Source organism: Alligator mississippiensis, chromosome 2 (genome assembly GCF_030867095.1).
Source record: "Alligator mississippiensis isolate rAllMis1 chromosome 2, rAllMis1, whole genome shotgun sequence".
Taxonomy (NCBI): Eukaryota; Metazoa; Chordata; order Crocodylia; family Alligatoridae; genus Alligator; species Alligator mississippiensis.
In genome coordinates this window covers 180,313,629-180,333,217 of record NC_081825.1, presented here as the reverse complement: position 1 = coordinate 180,333,217, position 19,589 = coordinate 180,313,629, and the positions used below count along the sequence as shown (strand labels likewise).

Genomic DNA, 19,589 nt, shown 5'->3' with positions numbered 1-19,589 from the left:
ATAACTTGATACTCCTGGAAAACTCCATGTGTGAACACTCTTCCCTTTTATTAGTGTATGAAGTGGAATAAGAATAAGGCACCCTTATTACATTGAATCATTCCAGATTAATTACTGAGTTTCAAATTCACAGAAGAAAACAGGGTGCATTCCAAAACACGGATGCATTCCTGCAGCCTTAACTTCACTTCCACTACATTTTTTCCATTATAAACCCCTGTTTGATACAGTTAACGAAGCCAGTTGCCTCAATAATGGCCTGCAGAAATGATTTCCAAAAGTTTATACTAATGGTTCTTAACCTTTTTAAACTCAAGGCATCCCTCATTAGGCTCAAGGCATCCCTCAAAAACCACCAATTCTTCACTTTCACTCATTTTTTGACTATGGAAAAATAGAGAAATTCTTTTTGTTGCAAAGAACTCAGAAGGACCACAACAAGGCACAATGTTTTTGACACTATGGATTCCTCTTTGAAATCTCTGGGTTTATCTTGTGAATTGTGTGCAGGCATTTGTGCATCCAACAGTGCTAATATTGTGTGGTACCCTTAAAAGGATCTCATGGCACCCTAGGATGTCATGTCATCTTGGCTGAGAATCACTGGGTGCTTATACATGAGCCAGGAGGCTGCTGCAACACACTGTAATTACAATGCATTGGACCAGACTCAATTAATCATGATAATTACTGTGCTCCAGCCAGCCTCCACATCTTGTGCATCAGTGTCCCCATACTCAATGTGGTGGCAGGGAGACTTTAACTAAAGCTTGTTCTCTCGGAGCCGCTCTAATTAAAACATCCCTCCCCGCCCTGCTCCCAGAGCATGTGTATAATAGTTTGGATACATAGTTCTTTTAGGAACATGAACAGTTGCTGCATCCTTCCCATATGCTGTTTGAAACTGGTGGAGATGGAAGCACTTCATCTTCCATCCAGCAGGGAGAATTGCAACTCATATCATTTGCAAAAGATGTCTCTGACAGACTGGAGTCTATTTAGAGATACTTACCGCTGGTATGATACTCAGCTGCATTAGTGTCCATGGCCAATAGCCTCAGCTAGAGGGCTGCCTGAAACACAAAACAGAAGTAGTCAGGAAAGCAGACACATGGGAAACCTTTTTGTTTACTGAACACACACAGGGGATGAGAAAGATTATCTTGTGACAAGCACGGCTAAGCAGAGAAAGAAACTCCAGTCTGGCAGATAAGAAGACGTGTCTTATTGACATTATTTAAGGAGCTAAAGATTGCTGTACGTTAGTTGTCACGTATGGGCCTGGGCAGCGCCAGGACCCCAGGATCCCAAGGTGAGGGTAGGGGATTGAACCTGGGCCACGGGATGGGGCAGCTGTCTCCCACCAGTCGCTGAATTTAGGTTCCCTCTCATGTTGCAAATGTGATTAGCATGACCAGGTGAGAGCAGTGCAAATCCAGGGGCAGGGATCTGCCAGGGAGGGTTGTGGATGCATATGGAAGAGTGCTGGAGTCCATTAGGGTGGTGCACTTAGAGGGGAAAATGTCATTTGGTACACCCTTCCCTTAGTCAGGCAGCACTATCCTGCTGCCATGTCTGTAAGGGACTGGGGGAAGGACTCTGTGGAGGAGGGAAGACGTGAGAGGACAGGCCGGATCAGCCCAGGCTGACTAGCACAAGAGTTTTTCCAATTTTACCAGCTCAGCTGACTGACACCTTCTTTAGGTGCCCAGGGTAGGAGGCTATACCAAAAACAGGACAGAGCTCTGAAGCACAGCACCAGGCCCTGCCAACAGAGACACTAGTGTGGCCTGATTGTAGGGACACGCAGCACCTCGAATGAGCTTCCTATAATCCAATGCTGGAGTCCAGCACCGCCAAAATTTCCAGGGGGTGGAAAGGCAAGCCTACACTGAGATCTGCATGCTGGGCTAAACCAAGGCTTTGTAAAGGAGTCCTACAGTCTAGGATGCTCTGGACCTAAAACTGGATTCCTCTTGAATACATGCCAGGGGTGGTAGGGGAGGGAAAGGGTATGAGGCAACTAAAGGTGCCAGATCTGTAAACTGTAATTAGGTTGGTGATCCTCTCCAACACAGCATCTGATGAAGTGAACAACATCTTGTGCTCTCTCTCTCTCATTTAGCCTATAAGGTATTTACTAGGGCTGTGTGAAATTTCACCGGCAGTTTAGTTTCGACACTGTTTCAACTTGTTTCGAGTTTGAAACAGCAAAATCAAAACGAAACAGAGAGCTTCGAAACAGCCTCAAAACGAAACGAGGCAAGTCGAAACATTTCGAAAATTTGAAATGTTTCGAGTTTCAAAGCTCAAGCTGGGCTTGCCCACAAGGAAACAGAAAGTAAAGTAAGAAAAGGGAAGGGGGAAGAGGGGCAAAGTGATGGGGGGGAAGGAGCGCTCTCATTATTGACTGTGTAGCTGGCCAGCGACTGTCATTCTTCCCTGAGGTCTCTTCCAATCCCCGTGCTCTGGGGGAGGGATGGGAAAACTGCAAAGAAGGCAGCATTGTTTGAACTGCCCTACTTTCTGCCTTGGTGTCAGTTGAGTGAGGGCAGCTTAACACACACACAGTGTCACCCACCCATGTCACGAGTTTTGCCTGGCAGCAGCTAGAGGTGCAGGACCCCAGAACCCAGAAGCCCTGTACTGATCTCCTTGACAGGTGGCAGGTGTCGTGGCCTCAGCAGGGGCGAGCAGGCCTGCAGCTTTCACCCTGCTGCGCCTTAACACACACGGTGTCACCCATGTCACGAGTTTTGCTTGTCTGCAGCTTGAGGTGCAGTTTCCCCCAAGCCCCTGCACCGATCTCCTTGAAACTTGGCAGGCTTCATGGCCTCAGAAGGGGCTAGCATGTCTGCAGTTTTGACCCCACTGTGGCTTAACACATACACATGACATGAGTTTTTTGTTTTGAAGACTTTGAGGTGCAGTTTCCCTGAAACCCCTGCACCTATATCTCCTTGAAACTTGGCAGGCTTCGTGCCCTCAGAAGGGGCTACCATCCCTGCAAGTTTCATCCAAATCAGGCCAGAAATGACAAAGTTATAGGCTGTTTGAACTTCCCCATTATAGCCTATGGGCGAAACGTCAAAACAGCATCAAAACAGTGAAACTGTTTCGATGGAACTAAACAGAACAGCAGTTTAGAATCAAAATGAAATTCGAAATGAAACGCTGCTCTGTCAAAATGCAAGTCGAAACTGAACGGTGCCATTTCGCACAGACCTAATATTTACCCTGCCTTCTGACTTCAGATTAACACATTAACTCCCACTTTTGAGTCTCTCAGTCCTAGCAGCTGCTATTACTCCACCATATGGGCTTAGGTTCAAATTCTTCTCATTTGCACACACTCTGCAGCCCTTATCCAGGCAACTGGATGCTTTTCTGGCTGATGTATCGAAAACTGTGTTTTCCACTTATTACATGATGGCTTGTAAATCCAGTGGAGCACAGAGGTGATTGACTGTAGAATTAGTCAATGTTTTAGGGTGGGGTTTGGGGGTGGTTTTTTTTTGGTCAGAGATTTTTTTTTTCAACCTCTCAGGAAAAAAAAAGGGTTTTCAACTTTAATGCAAAGAAAATTAATTTTGGCTTAAGATTTTTGTGTTTTAAACAGGAAAATCCCAAAGCGACAAATTCTCAGTGCTCTTGCTTTGGTGGCAACCACCCCCCCCTCATTTTTTTTCACCTGAGAGCAGGTTATACTTTCCAACAGAATACATTTTCAACAATTCTTTTGGCTGGCATAAAAACATTGCCTCTTTCCCTCATATTTCATGAAACATGTTCTTTTTTTTTTTTTTTTTTTTGAGTAGCTCTGAATATTTAGAGGGCCTCCACTATCCAGAACTCCATATAGTTCTTATATTGCTCCTATTATCTCTGTAAGGGACTCCTCCCACTTCCAATCATCCCAAGGACTCCTGGACTAACAAACGTACCAGATCAGAATACCAGGCTTTTCTTCCCGACCGACAGCTGCCCCGGACAGGGTCTGCCCTCAGCGTGGAACAGATACTCTGCCTAGGTCTCGTCTCCTCTGTGTTCCCCTCTTTGTGATGCCACACACTGGCCCACACATGCAAAGCTGAGATTTGGCCCGAGTCCTCATCTGCTCTCCTACTGCTCTGCTCAGCTTCACAAGGGCTAGGTGCTAGGGCTGTGCAAAGCTTCAGTCCCCAGTTCAATTCAGTGGAGATTCGGCCTGTTTCGGTGGCCAAACCTCCAAATCCAAATCAAATCAGAGGACCCTTTAATCTCTCCGAATTGAATCAGCACCCTCCAAATTGATTTGGACAGATTCAGCGATTTGGACATAGATACAACTTTAAATGTTTTTTCTACATACCTCTAGGTAGTGGGCGGCTCGTGAACACTGTGATGCTGGGGTGCATGGAGTGTCCCACAGAAGTGCAGAGGGCTTCCCAGTGCACTCAGCAGCAGACCCGGAAGTGGACCAGAAGCACTTCCGGTCCACTTCCAGGTCCGCTGTGGAGTGCATTGCTCCCCCCCTCGGTGCCACCCCAGTTCGGCGACTGGTGCCTACTGGATTTGGGGGGTCCCCAGGGGCCCCCTGCAGCCAATCGCTGAAGACTGGAGTTTGAGGGTGGAAGACTGGAAGTGAGAAGAGCCACACAGAGTAGCTTGAAAGTTTATCTATACCTCGGGCCCCCTGAGGCCTCTATTTTAACCTCCCCTTTCCAACCTTGTCTCTTGTGCCACTGCCTATACATCCTGTGCTCTGCCAGCAATGCCAGCCTGATGCCCCACTTGTTTGTTCCTTTCACAAACATTGGCATGTCCTTTCTCCACCATCCCCAAGCTGTCCCACCAAGCCAACACCCACTTGTTCACCTTTACTCCATTGACTCTACTATGTGGGAGGTAGGATAAGGTGATCCTGTGGATCAGGCCATGGGCGGGTTAATGCATGGGTCAGCTAGGCCCGGGCCCAAGGGCCCCTGGATGCCTGGAGGTGGGTACGGGGGGGTGGAGGGGAAACTTGGTGAGGATGAAACTGGTGGCTGGGCCAGGTATGTGCAATGTGACGGGCTGTGGCTGCTGGGTACTGGACAGGGCACTGGGCGTGACTGCACTGGAGCCCTGGAAGTAGCCAGAGCCACTGGCAGCAGGAAGCGGAGCAGGGTGCAATGTGTGGCTGGGACCTGTCAGCAGTGGGGCAGTCCCAGCACAGCCAGGTCCCAGATTGACCCGGCTGCGATCCTGCATATTTGCTGGGTACTGCTGGAGCCAGACAGAGCCACAGCAGGGCAAGGGGCCACCCCTGGAGCTCAGTGCACATCACATGCACCCAGAGGGCAGTGGCTCTGCATGCCCAGTGCCGCTTGGCCATGGGGTGATGTTGTGCAGGGTCCTGCACAAGTGGCTTCAGGCTCCAGCTCCAGCGTGGAGCTGCGGGTGGGGGCGATCATGGCTCCTGACCTGGGGCTGGGAGGCAGCACATCCTGCTCTGGCCGCTGCTCCTGCTGCGTCAGCTGGGGACAGAGCCCGCAGCTGTGGAGCAGGATGTGGGTCAGGGCCAGGGGGCCCTGCCATGCCATGCATATGCCATATTTCTCTGCGGCACTCCCTACTGTAATTCAGAGGCAGTATAAGCACATGGAAGATCTCCAATGACTCCTTTTGTGGAGCCTACACCCATTGAGCCAACAACACTCCTGTGTTCTGCTCTCCTTGAAAAAAGAAAGTATTGGACCTAATCTTCCAAGTGCATTTACCTATAGCAAGTAGCTGTGTGACCAATAAGTTGCCCTGTTCCCTCTCAAGCTGTATGTTTCCATACATGTTGTGACAAGTTCAAAATAGAGACTATAAGACATCCGTGGCAAGGGACTACTTTTTATTACAAGGGTACAGCACCTGCCACAGTACAGGCTCTGGTCTTTTTTGCTGCCTCTGAGAAGTGCTGTAACTCCATTACTACATAGCCATAAGACTGGGTTCCTCCCTGTGGACAGAGAGTGATAGAAGCCCTCAGTTTTCTCCCAATGGGTTAGCACAATTTGGTGATACAAAGCAGGACCGAAATCATCACACTAACTGATATTGTATCCGAGTTGCACTAGAAGCTTGAGAGGCAAGTGAGTCAATAAGAGCTTGGAGGCCGGATATTTCATAGGGTGGTTGCATGAGGCTGAAGAGGGATGAGATCTGTGAGTTTGGGTGCCAGGGACACTTGGGTTCAACTCCCTCATCTTGCAGACTTGGGCCAGGCAGTTACCTTCTCTGTGCCTCAGGTCTCTGTGAAGATAGCTTTTCTATTTTCCCCTACTTTTTACTCCCCTTGCCCCGTTTTCCAATCTATTTAAGCATACATGGCTCCTGCGCTGTTCAGCTCTCTCTTCCTGCATCTCCTATTTCACTCTCATTTCGGCTGTCTAGATGGTTCTATTCTGGACAATATATGACTTGCTACTCAGTAGGGGATCATCCTTATTTCCAAGTCATTACAAAATATAGATTATGCCATCTCTAGCAAACAGATGCTTGCAGCAAGAGCTATTTACCACTGGGAGAACTTTTTCTGCCATAGGTAGTAGCTTGCTGGACAAGGAGACGGCTGCATCTAGGGAGAACTTGCACAACGATACATAATCACAACTCTGCACTTACCATATTATTCCAGTTACAAGTCAACCCTTCATACCATTTGACTCCACATTTTCAGGCTCAGCTATAGGAACAGTAACTCCCCCCCCCCAGAGTGTAAGTTGATAAGTGATAACTAAACAGATGCATTGCCACTGTTCTTACAGAACCCCACCAGGGAGTTGAATGGCCAAGAACACTAAGCATACTAAAATAAAAGCTGCACTGAAAAAGATTTCAACTCAGTATTTTTTACTGCATGCACAAAAGTACTGCAAGCCAAGGCTACTGGGCCCAGTGGTAGGTTGATCCCACTTAGAGTGGAGTGAGAGAGATTTTTATGATTTATTTTTTTTTTTTTTTAGGAGGAAACAAAGGTAGGCTTATAATCAGAACAATACAATATTTTTAAGAGGCTTTATCCAATACAGGTGAAAAGTCCTTATCAAAACACCTGAGTTAGTAAAAAGGCTGGTGCAGCTCGCTGGAAGATGCCAACAAACAAAAGGACTGAATCCGATCCCATCCTGCTAAAGTGCCTGAAAAAATGCTTATGCAAGAGGTGGGTTCCCCCCCCCCCCCCCAGCCTCATAGTTTTTTGTGACTTAGTTTTAAGGCCGAGATGAAGGTGGGTTATCAAATTCATGACTTGGACAGGATGGAATGGAATCACACTTGGGCACTTAATAGGTACAGTAGGATCTGGCCCTAAACCTCAAACCTCTTTCAGTTCATGAATGTTTCCTTAAACCCTTTCCTCAAGAAGGCTAACTCCATGACCCTCCAGAAATCAGCCTGCAGGCCCTTAAAGTAATAGTCACAAGCTAAGCAAGTTGAAGTACTCAGTGGGCACATCTGTTAATGTGCAGCAATAAACTCTGGTGCAGATCAGGTATGCTCCTGGGTGCCATGTTTGGATGCGCACCCAGCACCGCAGCACGTTGAGCTGGGTCAGAGCATCCCCAGCTGGTAGGGGGCCTGGGCTGGGGGGTAGCCTGCCAACTCGGGGCTGCTCTGCCCAGCTCAACATGCCACAGAGGGGCTGACTGGTGCACAAGGGTACTCCAGCGCGGAGGCTAGCCAGCAGGCAGCCCCTACACTGAAGCACCCTCCTGCCCCAGCCAATCCCGTCAGTGCCTACACATGGATTGCTGCAGAATAAAAAAAACTCCGCTGTAGGACAGTACTTGTGTTTACAAGTACTAACCTGTGGCGAAGTTAATTAATTTACTCTGTCCTTATAGCACTGCATATGTAGACACTGAGATGTTTACTGCAGAGTTAATTAAGCAACTCCACAGTAAATGTCTGGTGTAGATGTGCCCAGCATCTCTCCCAATCAGACTCCAAGTACCTGAGAACACAGAGACTAGAGGACTGATTTCTGGGTCCACATCTAGGATCCTGCTGCTTCTTCATCCTCCCTGCAAAGCTCCTTAGTAGGCCCCCTCTGCAGCATTGTCAGTGAACATCATTAGTGACAAGAATTAATCTATGGGGGAAGATAACATTCTTCCATTCTGTGCTGCCCCATGACAAAATGAGGAAAGTGCATTTCTGCTGCTGGCTGGGCTGTCCTGACCTCCTCAGCCTCAGCTTGCAGTGTACCCACGTCTCAGACAGCCCTTTGGAACAAAATGCTGACAGCTAAAGGCATGCTCATAGTACAGCTACTGGGCTTTGGTTTTCTCAACTGTACTTTCAGCTTGGGGAGCAACTTCCAAAATACAAAGCAATCAAGTCAAGTCATCTGCAAAGCAGGCAATGGAAGAGATGCCCTTCTCTAAAACATGAAGCAAAGCAGAGTGCCTGATAACTGTACGTGGCCAGTAGGCAGTTTAGGTTGCAATGGCATCACTAGTGCCTAAAGAAAATGTGGCCAGGTTAAGTCTGGGGGTGTCATTGCAGGGAATGTGAGGCCCTGCCCTCTTTGCCAAAAGACTTATGTCATCAGCTGCATGCACTCCTCTGCTGAGCAAAGTAGGTGGTCTGTGTATGGAGGACAAATATACACCAGAGATTTCACTGAGACTATGCAAAACTCATTTCACTTATGTCCTCTATATGCAAAAGCTTATCTAAGCCTGAACCAGCTGGCATGGTTAGGATAATAAAAGATGTTCCCCACAAAAATTCTTGCCTCCAATATGTTAGTTGGCATTTAGCTATAATTCAAAGTTAACATCTGAATGCCACAAGTCTGGCTGGCAGGGGAGAGGGGGTGGATTTTCCATTGAAACTTTTTTTGGCTGAAAAACTATTTTCTTTTGAAACGATATTTGCCTTTCCTTCAAAAATTGTCTTTTTGTCCTCCTCCCAAAGAAGTTTGCCCAGAAAAACTTGACATTTCTGGCAAAAAAACCCAAAACAAACAAACCCTGTTCCTGACCTGCCCCTCCCCCCCTCCATGACCTTTTTTCAAGTAATTGCATTTTCCATTTTTCAAGTCAAATCATTGCACTGAAAACATTCATCCAAACAGCTGAAACTGAGAGGCTAGCAAGTCACACAAATTTCCAGTGCACCTCTGGAAGGACGCAGGAAAACAATTTTAAAACAAGAAAAATAATAACAACTGTAAAGCAAGATCATACATTAATAACAATAAAATAAAATAAATAATGATCATAAAAATAATATTGGACTTAAGTGAGCAGGCTAATTATAAGGGGAGGAAGAGAAAAAAAGAGGGGGAAAGAGAGCAAATGCATGCACATGTGTACTTGTGGAGGATCTGAGCCTTTTAAATTAATCAAATCCTTTTCCTCGCAGCCACTCTACCCAGTTGCCTTTCCACCTCCCAGATCTCCTTTTCAAATCCCTCCTCTTGAAACACAGTCTGAGATTACAGCAGAGAGGAGCCTGCAGGGCCACCTACCGCTCCCTTTCCTGCAGCGTAGGCAGGATTGTCCTTACTGAAAAGGCAGCCTGAAGATTGAAGGGCCAAAGCTCCCCCGGCACAAGCAGCTTTGCTGATTTACAGCAGCTGAAGACCCAGACTGCTCCAGATTTTAATAGCGGTAATTCTATTTCAAGTAAGAGGCACTTTGGGCCTATTCCTAGCAGGACATTGGTTCTGCTTGTCTTTGGGCCTGGAAGCTGCAGGGAGAAGGTCTCCTCTGGGGCGTTGCTGGTGGGGAAGGAGGTATTGTTATAGCTCCTAGTGCTGCCCCACCAGGCCCATCATTTAATCCCAACCATTTGTGTCACCAGCAGTTTCAATAAAGTGACATCTGAGCCAGCAGAGGCAGATGAAAATCTAATGGAGACGAGGCAGTTGGAGCCGCATCATCGCTAGTTTTCTTTATGAGCTGCTGTACAGTGTGGAGCCAGGGAAGTTACAGTCTGCTTGCAGGGGAATAAGAGAGGCCTGGGATGTGATATAGCAACCAGCTCAGCTTCTTATTTATCCTGCTCCTGTGCCCCTGGCATGCGGGTCTAGCCCTCAGCACACCGTCAAGGAGTATTTATATTGCTGCAGTGCCTAGAAAGCCCACTTGTGCCCAAGGACCTTGGTGTGCTAGGTGCTGTACAAACACAGAACAGAGAGATCGGTATGCCTCAGAGCTGACCATCTCAGATACACAGATACACTCACCTGCCTGATGGACCATCACTGAACATTTGCTCCATCTGGCAACCCACACATCCATTCCTTCCAACCCCTACCTCCCAGATGCCAGCATGCTCCCTAGACCCTTCCAACACAGAAGAGTAGGGCTGGAAGGGACCCCGCCTTGGTCACCAAGTCCAGCCCCCTGCATTCACAGGCAGCTATATAATCATAGGTGGTGGGAGAAAATATTATTGGGGGGAGTAAAACTTAAAAGATATTTCTACTGTGCTGCTTTTGAGTGCAGGAGGTGGTGCAGGGAAAGCTTGTCTGACCCCTGCCCCTCCCTCCTGCAGGGACATGCAGGGCCAGCATGCACTGGTGCTGCAGGCGGCGGCACAGGAACACGGTGCTGTGGCGGTGGGGTGTGGCGGTGGCACTGGAGCAGCGGAGCTACGCGGAGCTGAGTGCACATGGGGCATTGGCTTGGCTGCATGCTGAGTGGTGCTGGTCGCTTCAGGACGGCGGTGCCATGGTGCTGCTGCTGTTGCTGGTCACTGCAAAATTAGTTTGGGGGACTAAGCCCTGCCAGCCCAGGCCTTCCACTGACTATGCATATAATAGACATGAAATTCAGAAGAGTTTACAGGAAGATCTATTCCACACACACACAGCCTATACTACAAGCCATGTAATCCCATTACACACTTCTGACCTTAAGTATAAGAGACCCAAAACATCAAAAATTAGTGTACTGCAGGAAGAGAACAGGAGACACCACCCTAGAGCCACCTCCCAGTTTTCTATCCCCTTTTCCAGAACCTATCACCCCACACCCACCACCACCATAGGGTCTCTCTGTGCCCTAGGAAGGACCCACTCAGTTACTGCTCCTCATTTTTCCCCACCTGCAACATGAAAAAAACCTTACACACCACTGGCTCATCCAGCTACACATTTTCCTTGTGTTTGCCACCTCCAGATGACACTGGTGGAATTGAAATTCACACCACATAGCTAAAGGAGCCAGGGCTGTGAGTGCTGTCCTTTACACACAGGTACTTGAGGACACAGCAGTGAGGGCCACGAAAATGGCAGGAGAATAAAGGAAGGATAGGGGCAAGGAGGAATGGCCTTGTTCTTTGCCACAGTTGGTCAAAAGGATATCCTAGGGCTTGTTCTCTGGCTTGTCCCCACTCCCTCCTGCCTAGGACAGAAAGCAGATTTCAGCTAGAAGCCTCCCTTTGGCTACAGCTTTGCAAAACACCACCAGCATCTTGTCCATGGCTGCACTGGGATTTCTCACTGCTCCACGTACATAGTGCAACCAACATACCTTCTAAAAAAGACCATGAAGAGGGTGTCAGCACAGGAAACACAGGGCCAGATTCTTAGTCACTGTGAATAAAGCCAATGGAGAGGAGCCGATTGATTCCCAAGCCGTAGGATCAGAAAGCTGTGGTTGAACTGTGAGCATATAATCATCTGACTGATAAAGGGAACCTTTTGAAGTTCCATGCAATACAGCAAGACAGCAAGCTGCTACCTTCCTTTGATGTGCATTTATTAGTTGCTTGCTAGTGGTGCGCTTGTCCCTTTAATGATTGTTAGGGTAAGACAGGCCCACAGCAGCTATTTCCAAGATCACAGAGACAGAAGCAGGCAGACAGGATGAGATGGGAGGCAAGAGGAAGCTCTGTGCGATTCAGTGCTCTGGCCAGTTAGCTCTGAATTGATTGGAATGTCCTATTGATTTCAGGTTTAATGGGGATGGCTCCTAGATTAAAATAACATGAGAGACACGGTGCAAAGGGGCAGCTGAGAGGCAGCATTGGACATGAAGCTAATTTAGAAACTGAAATGAGATGGCTCAAGTCCTTCTCCCCTGATAAGGGGAGTCCCTTCTCCCATGCTCCTTCTTTTCCCACTGTCAGAGGTCACATGTTGTATAGTCTACTTCACAGGTGAAACAAGTTTGGTCTTCTTGTGAGAGCCACTGTGCTCTAGAGCAGCAGTCAGCAGCCTTCTGAGGATGTGGACTAGAAAAACCCAGTTCTGGTCAGACACAAGAAGGTGGGTGATAGGGCCCAGTTGCTGTGGCATGGAGAAGACACCCAAGCCAGCACTTCTCCCCATGGCGGCAGGGGAAAGCAACTGCTACCATAGCCCCATTGCCAAATATTTCTGAAGCCCCATATCTGTGAGCCAGATTAAATGGTTCTGTGGGCTTGATCAGGCTGTAGGACATATATTGCCAACACCTGGTGTAGAGCAATGGGCATTCTGCAGGGGAGAACATTTGAGCTGCCCAAACCCTTCTAAAGAAAACCAGGAAAAACCATAAATCCAAAGTAAAACCCAGGGCAGGACCTGTGCCAGCCTAATTTAACCTATTTCAACACGAAGCTCAGTGAACCAAAGCAAACAATTTCCATCCAGCTTTGGAGAGCCTATTCTACTTGGAAAGCTGTTATACAAGGGGACCTATACACCTTCAGACTACTGTTGTTAACGAGGCGTCTTCTTTAGCTGAGGTGGTAGAGGCCTGAGATTTTAAAGAAGATGGGTCCAGATTCTGCCCCAGCTGATGCCAACAAGGTGTGCGAGGACATGGAATTGTCAATGAAGCCTAGGAAGGGAACTGGAAGAAGGGAGTCACAGGGCAGTTATAGTGAGGGGACGGGCAGCACAACACTGGGTTAACCAGGTTCAAAAAGAAATTGGACAAATCCATGCAGGATAGGCCCGGCCCATCACAGGCATTAAACATGACAGATGTACAACCTCCAAATGAGGACTTCCTTGGCCTCTGAATGCTGAAGGCTGTAAGGGGAGAAGGACATGGGACACCTCTATCTGGACAGGTCCTCTTTCAATACTCTTTCCTTTGCCCTCCACACACTGCTGCTGAGAGGTGAAATACTAGGTAAGGTGGACCCGCTACCTGACCCACTATGGTATTTCTTAATCCTAACACAACAGGGAGCCTGTAGGTCATCATAGAGGTGCACCAGGGTCTTGGAAAGTCTTCTTTTTAGCAGGAGCACTGCAGATCAGGATGGAGGTACACTGACACAATGCTCTTCAAGAAGCTACCTCTTGCAGAAAGCTTACATTGATGAAGACGTTTAACATCACCTGAAATGTGCAAGTGCAGCTTGCGGACAACTGAGGAAACAGGTGTTCAAAGATTGTGGCATCAGATCCAAAACCAAGTTCATGGTTTATCAGGCAGTTGTGATCCCCACCTTACTATATGGAGCCAAGATGTGGACAACATACAGAAGACACCTCAAGTCACTGGAAAAGTACCATCAATGCTGCCTGCAAAAGATCCTTTGAATCCAGTGGGAAGACAGATGCACCAACATTAGCATCCTCTCACAAGCAAAAACCATGAGCATCAAGGAGATGACCATCTAACATCAACTTGCCTGGGCCAGCCACGTCATCCAAATGTCTGACTTCAAACTCCTGAAGCAAATGTTATTCTCCTAGGTCAGTCAAGGCATGTGCTCAAGAGGATGGCAGAGAAAGTACCCCAAAGCAGGGCAGAAAAAACACCTCAACTTGAAAAAAAATGCAACATCAACATTAACTTGTGGGAGAATATCGCCCAGGACTGCCCCAAATGGAGGAAGAGTTTGCTGCAAGAATCGGAGTACTTTGAAACCTTATGAAGACAACAGGAGATGGAAAAGTGGGAGCGGAAGAAGTAGCATGTTGTGGACCAAGTCAAGAATCCGGAGCCACCCTCCCCACATAGAAACACATGTCTGAGTTGCAATAGAGTCTGTTGATCCCAGATAAGCCTTATCAACCATCTTTGGACACACAGATAAGACATTCATGGAAGACAATCATCCTTGACTGTGAGGGATTGCCAGAGAAGAAGACATGGACACAGCTGGGTGGTGGGTATTGTCCTAGGCCTTTCTCTCACCACTGCTTTTTATCCATCTGTGCTAAATTCACTGTTAGCATTTCAGAGGAAAACGTGGCTGCTTGACAACATTACCAGTGTAGTTCAGGTCCTACATGCACCCATGATCATGCACTTCTCATAAACATCAGGGAGCTCACATTATGTCCCAGAGACAGATTTCAAGCAAACAAGGCATGGTCGAGTATGAGGCTATCCTACTAACTCTTATCACACTCTTATCACAGTGAGCTGCTGAGGTTTACCAGGTAGGCCCATGATGTGAATTACTAACTCTTATCACACTGCTGGTGCTGAGCTGTGGTAAGTTCCAATGCAAGGTGTTTTTAGAGGGTTTTCCCCCCCACCCCCCGGGAGGTGCTTTGCAGTCAGGCCAGAAGGACAGCTGAGAATCAAGCACTCTGGGCCTGCTTAATGAACAAGATTATTATTATTTCTATTACGGCAATGACTAGAGGTCTCCACTGAAATTAAGTCCCCATTATGTCAGGTGCTGTACGAATCCAGAGCATGGGACTGTCCCCAAGACAAAAAGCTCAGTCACGTAGCTCAGAAGATACTAACCTTCTGGAAACACCACGTGTCCTCTCTCCTTGACACACAGCAGTAAGTGACTCACCTCTGGAGTGAAGGTGGAGCTATGCAAAGGGTTGGCTGGTTGAGGGACAGGGAGGTAGAAGGGAATCTCTCCTGATGGGCATCGTACCTCAGAAAACACATGACACATTGGTGGGTTTCAGGAAGAAAATGAAGTGCTGCCATATTACAGCCAAAGCTGCTCAATAGACCAGCTGGAAGCATTGGAGGGAATCTTAAAGGAGAGCACGTTCTCAGTTTGTCCAGCCCTGATCTGAAGACCCACATGTGACTGGAATGAGCAGCTATTCTGTGCAGAGAGGAGGCCCCCCTTGCTCCCTTGTCTGAACAGCGTTCCCTCCTTCCAAAGGTGGGACTTGTCAGAGGAACCCTGATCTGGCTGGAAAGATTTCAGCAGGTGCACAAGGCACCCAGACTTGAAAGCAGCAGCCAGCCCTGCCCCACAAATGCAAAAGAGAGCTCCTCAGTCCCCAGGCTCTGAGTCCACCATCCCCCCCGCATCCCAGAGGCTGGCCCCTTTCATTAGCAAGTCTCAGTAAAATGGATCTGCATTTCCTCCAGTCCAGCTGAAACAGTCCACCCTGCATGCATCCATGTGAGTGACAGCCAGCCTGCAGAGTCCCAGTATACGTGTATTACACATGCACACAAACCGTATTCAGCATGCTCTGAAACACAGCACATCCACAGAGCCCAGTCTCAGCTCCTTCATTCCAAGTGAGCAGCTCAAAAAAAAAAAAAGACCATCAAATTGCTTCTCTTGGCTTTTTTCTGTGGATTTCCAAGCACTGGGGAATCCCACCATCCCCTGATTCCCAGGCAAGGGGGCGTGCCCAGGCTAAGAGAGCATGCCGAGAGCAGTGTTGGACTCTGGCCATCCCCAGCTGTTGGGATGGCTCCTGTGGGGGCCACTGACCCAGAGACAATTTACTGCAGCCTCGGGACCAGTTTAAATGGTCAGGGACTGAACCCGCCCCTCAGCCAGCCCTAGAGGGTAGGGAGAAAGCTGAGTCAAGCTGCTTTGCCTTGATCTCTACCCCATACAGGAATGAACCCAATGCATTTCCACACACAGTCAACCTTAATCTCTCCTCTCCGCATTCCTACAGCATTCATTGCCGTGGGACTGGATTCCCTCCGGAAAGCTACAATAACTGCCAAAGGGAATTCATTAGGCAGATAACAGCATCCCATCCCATGCTCAGATCCTGACTGCTTGGGAGGGTAAAAAACAAAAGCAGAGCTGAAGGTCTCTCACAGTCTCCCTTGGGAGCAGTAGCCGCATGATATTATCAGCCTGATCCGTGCAAACTAGCCAGGCAATACTGAGCTATCCAATCCTGTGTAACCTGGGAGCGTGCTGTTGTAGGAGACGACTGTAGGCAATGCTCCACAGGAGAGGTCTGGCATCTGGTATTCATTTTTACCTCCCCTCCCATGCAACTCTATCAACAACCCCCTTCATCGCCTTACCTTCACTGCCTGGACCTCATGAAGGCGGTTTGACAGAGATCAGAGTTGCTTTGTGCCCCATGGTGGTGGGTCTCCATGACCCCAGTACCTGCAGCATTGGCCTCTACATTGTCCCAAAGTAGAGTGAAAACTACACAAAAGGCTTAAAGGAAAGGAAAAGGCAGACACTACTACTTATGCCTGCCACAAAAGGAAAACCCCCTCCCCACTGCCCCGCAAGCCTCTCTTAGAGCAGTCATAGCATCAGAGAGCAGGGTGTCTCTGTGCCTCAGTGGTACACACAGCGTACGCTGGAAGCCAAAGCACTGAAACTGGACCAGCAAGGAGAAGCCTGCATCGGCTCTTGGGCTGGATAGCCTAACACTCTCAGGCTTTCCATGTCTTTGATACACCTCCAAGCAGATTCCTCTACTCAAAGCCACGAATACCCCAAGAGTCAGCTCCTCACCCCATTTCCTGCCCTGGGGCTTCCTCTGCTCCAGTCCCAGTCCCACACATGAAGCTCCGACGTCCTAATGAGATTTTCAGGAGGGGGCTACCTTCAGCTTGGGAGGCACAGTGAGTCCCAAGGACATGCAGTCTGATGGGGGTCCCCCACTTCCAAGCCCCGCAGAACAGCAATAACACCAGGAAAGTTTCCATTGTTTTAGCTACCAGACCCCTCCACAACAAAGGGAAGCTTCTGAAGCTCTGGCTGCTCCTAGCCCTGGACAGTTGGGGGTGGTGGGAGGAAAGGAGGAGAGAGAGAAGCCAGCATGCAGCAGAACACATGCACCTCATGAGCAGCAGCCCCGGGGAAATGCCTGCCTTAGCAATCCTGACAGCTCCTGCCTGCTAAGGTGAATGGAGAGGCTGAGACTGACAGCAAGCACTCCCATGGCACTTACCCAAGCCCAGAGTTTGGTGCAGCACTAATAACCTGCAAACTCTGCAGTTCAGGCCAGGCTCCTTACAAATCCATCCCCTGTGGCATATTCCCCCTGCAGCCCTCAGAAGCAAAGGGAGCCTTCAGTGGCTCCTGTAAATCAGCATCCTTGGTTGGTCCCCTCCCCAGCCCCCCTCCTTCTCCTCCGCTGCTCCTTCCAAGAGGAAAAGAATGAGCTGGCTGCAGGAATGGATTTTTCCAAGAGATTGTTTCTGGGCTGAAGAAGTGGAGCTCCCCTGCTCCCATCCACATACGCGCTGTGCTGCTGAGCCTCACTCGGTGCTGCTCTGAGATGCGTGGCAGTGCCCAACACTGCATTCATTCAAGCCCACCCCCTGACTGCAGGAGTCCCACCCCTGCAATGCTTGTGTCTTCAAGAAGTGAGTCCGGAGAGATCAGTTTCCCCCCTTCCCCCATCCTCCTCCTCCACCCCCTCCCCTAAGGAAGGGATTCCCCCCCCCCACCCAGGGATCAAAAGGAGGTTGCTGATCAAAACAAAAGCAAAGCAGGGCTGTGCAGGTGGCATGCTCTTTTCTTGCAGTTAAGACCTGGATTTTAGGTTTCCCAAAAGGTGGGGGTGGGGGAGGAATTGCCTTTAGCTGTGGGGGACACAGCAAGATCTTGTCCTCAGGCTGTGTACCTGTGCTTCCCCTCACCTCATCACTCAGGTCTCCATAGGCTAATAATTAAAGCCAGTCCCTACCCTGTTCCCCTTCAAATCTTCTTCTGCTGGGCTCTGGGTACCTGGATTTGAAATGGGGATGCCTCTCCTTTAGGTGCACAGTCTGACTCCAAATGGCACCCCCCATCCTAGACATATGAACCCATGTGCGGGCCAAAGGCTGGATTGAAGTTCTTGGGGGTGGAAGGCTTCCCATTTAGCCCAGCACAGTTGTTCCCTTCCTGTGCTGCTGCATCTCAACATCACTCACCCTTGCCCTGCAGGAGATGCCTTCTGGACTGACAGGACAGTTTAGCCTCCATGACTCATGCTGCACTCAGCCTTTCAGCTGAAGCACCAAGTTGTTCCAATGCTTTTTTCACAACAAAGAGACACAGTACCTAGGGTCAGGGCTGTAACCTTCAACACGGTGACATAGCTCGGTTGTGCTGGCCAGCACCCGTATCAGGCAGCAGAGCCTTGTTCAGTCATTACTGATTCGAACTGAACTTGAACTGTCCCAAATGCAGAAAGCTCCATAATCCATTCCCAGTCAGTCCTCAAGCCTGTCTCTCATGGTCAGAGGCATCTCTTCCACCGTTTTCTAGCCTGCCATCATCTCTGAAATGTGAAATCAGAACACATTCTGCTCCTGAGCAGAGAAGAGCCTCATCTCAACACCACTACACCCCCAGTTTCACATATATCCAAGGTATTTATGAGAACCACAGTTATCTAAATGCTCCACCATCATCTTTAAGAGACTAAAGTGCTATCATCCCCATGTTAGAGGTGGGTAAATCGAGGCAGAGAGCCTGCAAAACTTGGCCCAAGCTAATATACACAAGGTCCACGGTAGAATTGTGACTTGAAGCCAAGTTTCCTAAGTCTTAACCCAGCACCCAAGAGAAGAGACTATCCTTGGTGTCACTCTCCCAGATCTGGGCACAAATGGCAACGCTGCTCCACATCTACCCTGAATCTCAAGTATGTTCCTGAAAAGTCTGCCTCCCCCCGACTATGATTCCATCCACCCTTCCCTTCCTAATAAACCAGGCATCTGAAATGTTGCTTATAGGGGGTCTTACACTTGCAAGGAAATTATTTCTCACAGGGATAAAAGTATGTGGGGAAAACACTGTGATAGTAAGAAAAAAGCTCTTAAATGTCAATGTATGGAAGATACAGACTCAGCCTGGATCTACCCAATCCTCAGTTAGCAGCTCAATAGTAAATTCCTCCAGCAGTTACTGCTTGGCTCTTTTGTTCCTCTCCCACCCTCTAGGTTGAAGCCAGTTGAGTTGATTGCAATGAATCTTCTGTGATGGGTCTTTGTCCCCATTCCTGTGCTAGAATACTTGTTGGACTGTGTTTATTGCTGTTTTGTTAGCTTGCTCATTAGGGAAAATGATTGGGGAAACATTGCAGGGGAGGTTTTTGTTTGTCAACACAGGTCTGTAGTATTTGCTGCGTGTCACGTGTTCAGGCATTTGCCTCACATGGTATTGTTCCGGATCCCTGACTGGCTGGCCATCAAACCCAAAGGGACACCCTTCTTTATCTGACACCTTCTTTATTTGTCATTTAAAGACTTGCTTGCAGACACAACAAAGAGTGCTCTGGGCTGGCCTTGGGGGCCCCTCCTGGGAATGCTTTAACTATTGACTCACCTTTTTAATGCCAAAGAGTTTTGCAATCTGGGAATTTTCACAGTCTGATGCAAAACTCACTGAAGCCACTAACTCAGATGGAGATGTTGGAGTAGATCCTTCTGCGGTCCAGCAGAATGGGGTGTCAGGTATGATTTGCTAGAATGGCACATTGG

At 48.5% G+C, this 19,589-nt stretch overlaps 1 protein-coding gene across 1 annotated transcript in view; it reads right to left on the bottom strand.

The window, feature by feature from the left end:
• SYT12 (synaptotagmin 12) overlaps nucleotides 1-17,444 on the bottom strand; it is a 75,727-nt gene extending 58,283 nt beyond the window's left edge. The window contains exons 1-2 of the mRNA XM_006275056.4: nucleotides 17,066-17,444; nucleotides 1,013-1,073 (exon numbers count right to left, since the gene is read on the bottom strand). Coding sequence (XP_006275118.2) covers nucleotides 1,013-1,046 — 34 coding nt within the window. The 5' untranslated portion in view covers nucleotides 1,047-1,073; nucleotides 17,066-17,444. The remainder of the gene's footprint in view (nucleotides 1-1,012; nucleotides 1,074-17,065) is intronic.
• Between the last annotated feature and the right edge of the window lie 2,145 nt (nucleotides 17,445-19,589).